The sequence below is a fragment of the Pteropus medius genome, unplaced genomic scaffold (assembly GCF_902729225.1).
Source record: "Pteropus medius unplaced genomic scaffold, Ma_sr-lr_union100, whole genome shotgun sequence".
NCBI lineage: Eukaryota > Metazoa > Chordata > Mammalia > Chiroptera > Pteropodidae > Pteropus > Pteropus medius.
Genome location: NW_024349271.1, coordinates 1,252 through 7,052, shown reverse-complemented (window position 1 = coordinate 7,052; position 5,801 = coordinate 1,252). Strand labels below are relative to the sequence as shown.

The 5,801-nt window shown below is 38.3% G+C and overlaps 1 protein-coding gene across 1 annotated transcript; it reads right to left on the bottom strand.

The window, feature by feature from the left end:
- Positions 1-4,532: 4,532 nt before the first annotated feature.
- On the bottom strand, positions 4,533-5,483 carry LOC120618053 (olfactory receptor 18-like). The gene has a single exon (XM_039881915.1). It carries the CDS (start codon positions 5,361-5,363, stop codon positions 4,533-4,535), a length of 831 nt encoding a protein of 276 aa, XP_039737849.1. The 5' UTR covers positions 5,364-5,483.
- Positions 5,484-5,801: the final 318 nt, after the last annotated feature.

Genomic DNA, 5,801 nt, shown 5'->3' with positions numbered 1-5,801 from the left:
AAATGACACCCATCTCTGGGACACATGTGGCACCTAACAGAGATTTGTCCTTAATAAATGTTCAGTCATGGTTTTTAAATCACATTGGAATAGTGGGCTTGTTAATTAAATACAGTCTAAAAAAGGTTTAATGACATTTTATTCAATTGTAGGGCAGAGAGGTAGAAGCCTATCATGTCCTGTTCTTTCATGGTAATTCATCCATAGAATGAGTGGAAATCCTAAAATGTGTCTCAGTCCAAATAGTAAGATTTACATCCTTTTCTTTTTACCTTTTTTCCACTTTTTTGAAAATCTCCACATTTTTTCTCTTTGAATTGAATTTATTAATTTATTATTAAAAATTATTGGGGTGACATTGATGAACAAAATCAAATATGTTTCAAGTGTATCATTCAACAGAAAGTCATATATATATATATATATGTGTGTATATATATATTTATATTTATATATTGCATTGTGTCTTCACTACCCAAAGTTAGATGTCCAGTCGTTGTCAAATGTTTGCACTCTTTTCTTTATATTTAAATGTTGTAGATTCTATTAAATGTGAAACTCATAGGTTTCTTATAAAATCTGTGACATGGATGCATATGAGTACTGTTCTATCTTCTTTCCAGTCCTATGAGTCATTGCTGGAAGGAATGACAGTCCAGGAAGGAAAGCACTGTGTCGAAGCCATTTTGCTTGGACTCTGCTTCTGACATTCAAGGAAGTCTATTTAGCATTTAACAGAGATTGTTGTTGTTGTCTGCCAAGCAATGTATACACTCTGGGGGATCTGAAATGAATTAGGCTCAGTTGTCTCCCCCCAGGCATTCAGAATCTACCTTTGTAAGGACAAAAATAACAGAAACGTTCCATATTTGTGCCTTCCCATCTGTTTGTCTCTGTTTGTCTCCTGTTTGTCACGATGGTGAAAAAACTGTCCCTTCTCAATCTTCCATGTCCACAGTCCTCAGTGGGATGTTCTATCTCTACTGGAGTTTGGCCAAGGAGTGAGAATCCACTACCCATATCCCCCTGGCAAGCGATGAAGATTCACGCTCCATCCCCAGGTCTGGCAGTGAGGCGAAGTTAGTCGTGGGCCTCCTGATGCAGTGATTTCTAGAGGAGAGGACTCAGATGTGAGGCCCACAGGACTAAAACAGAGGACCTGAGGGGCTGGAGAAACAATCCAATGATCTAGTTCTGCATGGCTTTAAGAGCTTAATGCACAGAGCTCACAATTAGCCTAATTGGTCCATGTTATCTCAAGCTCTGAGGACTTGCTCTTATTAATGGGACTTGAAAATGGAAAGGGAATGTACTTTCAAGATTCTGGGCCCTTCCTCTTCTCAGGAGGATGCACGCCTATACACTTCATGTCCACGTCCAAGTTGCAGAAATTTTAGAAGCTCAGACAATATTTTTCAATAAAAAAAGCAGCGTGTAACTTTTATGTTTGTAAATTCACTGAATTATTCTATGTAGTGATAATTGTGTTTTCTACACGAAGAATATGCTATAATTTTGCATTCTTATTTAAGATTTTTGTGTTATAGGAGCATTTTTTCTTATCCCCCTTTAGTTCTGTTTTGAGGTTTTGCATTATATGTGTTAGAAATATATGTTTTTTGCTATTTTGAATGAAAGCTGAAGTTCTAATTTTTTCCTCTATGTTGTTTTATATATGTTGTTACATCAGACAACCATCTATTTTGACATGTCAAATTAACAATTTTTAAAAATTCCACTGGGGGTTTCACAGATGTCTGCATTCTTAATGTAGGACTGTAGTCATCTCATGTCCTGACTAGAAGAAAATCTAATTTCAAGCTCACTCATGTGGCTTTGGCAGGATTCAGTTCCTCATGTGCAGCTGGCCATAGGCGTCCCTCAGCTTCTTGCTACGTGAGCTTCCCCATTGGGCAGCTGACAACATGACAGCTCTCTTCCAACAGAGACAGCTGGTGAGAGAGTAGAAGAGGGCTAATAGTCAAGGCCTGAGTCTTAATAAACATTAATGATGGAGTGACATCCTAGTATTTTTAAACCTTTTTTAATATCAAATTTATCGGGGTGACATTGCTTAATAAAATCATATAGAATTCATGTGTACAATTCAAAGATACATTGTATGCATATTGCATTGTGTGTTCACTGGCCAAATTTAAATTTTCTTCTGTCACCATATATTTCACCCCCTTTAACCTTTTCGAACTCCTCCCGTCCCCGCTTCCCTCTGGTAACCACTAAAGTATTGTCTATGTCTATGAGTTTTTATTTGTTTGTCTTGTTCACTTGTTGCTTTCACTCTTATATCCCACAATTAAGTAAAATCACATCGTTCTATACTTTTCTGACTTATTTCAGTTAGGATAATGTCAAGATCCCACGTGGTATACCAGTTAGGTCTCTCTGGTTTTGCCCAACATTTTTGACATTTTATTCATTGCATGGAAGTCACAAGGCCCAATCCACATGGAGATGAGTATGTTCAAAATCATGTAGACAGGAGGCAGGGGATATTCGAAGTATCTTGAAGTCTATTTTTATGTGCAGTTTTGGCTTATATGGTGAAACAAAGTGGGATATATGGGAATCGTTGTTTCAACAACATCTGTGTCTAATATATACAGTCTTTGTGTGTCAAGTTTATATATATGAGGAACTCAGAGACTGGTTTCTCATTAACTGATATAAAAAATGCAAGTGCTTACTCAATTAAATCAGATATGGGATAATTATAATGATTATGTATATGTGCATAAGTGGCAGAGGAAATTTTTAGGGAGCCCAAATGACCACATAGCAGGAGAATAGAGAAGAATTAGGGAAGGAGGCATGAGTGTTGAGATGTTTTAGATGCTTGGGCAGGAGGAAAAACCTGATATTAAACAGAGCCAGATATTAGGTTCATTGCTAGTGAAGTTGGTAGTCGATTTAGCTTAGTGGTAAAAGGCAGAGTAGATTAAACCAGTTATTGGATAGCTTTTCAGAAATCCCAGACTGCTACCTGAGAAACTACATGTAGCATCTCTAAAGGAAAGATGTAGATATTCATAGGTACCTGGGCATGTAGAAGAAAGAAGGAGGCCAAAGACAGAAGAGAAAGAAGCTTGGTTACAATGCAGAATCCTAATGGGGTGGTTACTAGTGAAAGGAAAAATTTCCTCTTTGCTGAGGACACGGTTTTTACTACTCCTGAGTAGTGAAAAAGAAGTTAGGGTTAAATTGATTCATAATGACTTGTTGACTTGACAATCAACAGGGACAGTTAGAATCACACAGCCCCTGGAAATATCATACCACTACTTTAAACCTCAATTATATACCCTTGATCAAGACATAGCATTACAATCCCCTTTTTATCCTGAGCTCACTTTGCATTCTTCAAATTTATTCCCCATATTATGATTTATCAGTCACAGTTCAATGAAGAAGAGAAGCCCCACTAATTATTTAATGAAGATAATTTCATATAGGTATGGATATAGTTTTTGAAAGATGAAAGGCATGAAAAGAAAAACATGGTAACACAGTGTCATAACTGCAGGAAACAGTGAGGCACCATAGTATGGAGTAAGGGAAAAGTTGGTATGTGTGCCCTTTACTGGCCCACACTGAAAGAACCCAGAGAGAACCCAGATGGAAAAAGAGGAGTAGTTTAAAGATTCCCAGCCTCCACAACAGCATCCCAACTTACAGTATAAATGGGTAAGTTTGGAGCAGAAAACAATAGCTTAATATCTAGCACAGAGGGACAGCTATAGAGTATGGATGGAGAGGGTGTTGAAAAAAATGTATTACCAGGAATATGAGGGAAAAAATCCCTTTGGCTGTTACTAAGGCAACTCTTTTGTATCTTCTTCTTTATGAGCTCTGATCACTTTAGATCTTCAGGACCTAATAATAAATAGTAAAGAACCCAAGACATAGAAGTCATCTTTAAATAAATGACTGACAAAATTCAATAGTCCTCATCTTGGTTGGATATTAGAACCACCTGGGGTGTTGTTAAAAGAATTCATGATATTTTCAATCTCTAGTCCAATTAAATCGTAATCTCTAGTGATGGGACTCAGCCATGAAGATTTTTAAAGCTCATCAGATGATTAAGGTAGGAAGCGTAGATTGAGGACCAGTGACACAAATTCTCTCACACAATCTGAATTTGAACAAAGCCAAAGTTTTATGGAAAATAGGCATGGATGGTGAACATGATTGAGAATCATATATAGCCATGTATTCAAAAGAGAGATGTAAATTTCTACAGGATGCCTGGGTGACAAGCGACAAATACATACTATTCAGTTGTAATAAAACTCAATTGTACAGCGATTTTGACATACATAGGATCACAGAATAGTCCCTTAATCCCATCAAAGAAGAACTTTCAGATATAATTGATCAAAAGAAATGAAAACCATGAGATAGAAAACTTGTGTGCCAAAAGAGGCATGTTTACCTATCCCAGATGTTTGGTTTTGCAGTAATTTCTAATCCATAGACCAAAAATTGGGGGGAGGAGGGAGGAAGTATTGAAACTATGTTGTTCTGTTGAGGAGCCTCTGCAAGGCTCTCTTGATGTCCCTGTTCCTCAGACTGTAGATGAAGGGGTTCAGCATGGGGGTGACTATCGTATACACCACTGAGGCCACTGCACCTTTCTTGAGAGAATGTGAAACAGTCGAACTAAGGTACACCCCAAGGCCTGTTCCATAAAATAAGCAGACAGCTGACAGGTGTGAAGCACAGGTGACGAAGGCTTTATACTTCCCTCCTGATGATGGGACTCTCAGAATGGAGGAAACAATTTTATAGTAAGAGAAAATGATCCCTGAGAGTGGAACTCCACCAAAGATGACACCAATAAAATAGATTAATATTTCACTGGTGGAGGTATCATTACAGGCCAGCTTGAGGAGTTGAGGAGGGTCACAGAAGAAATGAGGAATTTCCACATTTGCGCAAAAGGCAAGTTGTGACATCAACAAGCAGTGCAGCTGAGAGTTCATAATGCTGATCATAAAAGACCCTAGAACCAGCAGGCTGCAGTGTCGGGGGTTCATGATGACCAGGTAGTGCAGGGGGTAACAAATAGCTACAAACCGGTCATAGGCCATCACAGTTAGGAGTGTACTGTCCAGACATACAAAGAGATAAAAAAAGGACAATTGAATCAGGCAGCCAGCATAGGAAATGACTCCGCTGTGAGTTTGGATGTCCAAAATCATCTTGGGGATGGTGGAAGAAGTAAAACCAATATCAGCCATGGACAGGATGGAGAGGAAGAAGTACATGGGAGTGTGGAGGTGGGAGTCAGAGATGAGAGCCAGGATGATGAGCAGATTACCCAGCATGGTGACCAGGTACATGGACAGGAAGAGCCCAAAAATTAGAGGCTGCAGTTCTGGATCATCTGAGAGTCCCAGGAGGAGAAATTTCAAGACACCTGTTATGTTCTGTGGTTCCACAGAGCACAGACACCTTTTGGAAAATAAAGGAGGATTGGTATAAAGGAAACAAGTATACAAGTATCCATCAGTGAGTCTATATTTTGGATTTAAGTAATTCATAAATAAAATATTCACAATCGAACACCATACTTTTTCTGTAGTATTTCTCGGTTATGACAAACATTATTCTGAGAACTCTTTTCACACTGGATTTGCATTAAGCTGTTACTACATGCATCCCTTTGGAAAAGGTGAGCTAGAGAAATTAGAGGAGAATGTTATTTATAGATTTAAAAATCCATAAACATAGTAACCTATCAGTCCCCTCCTGTGAAGGAAAGCAGTGAGAACTATCTT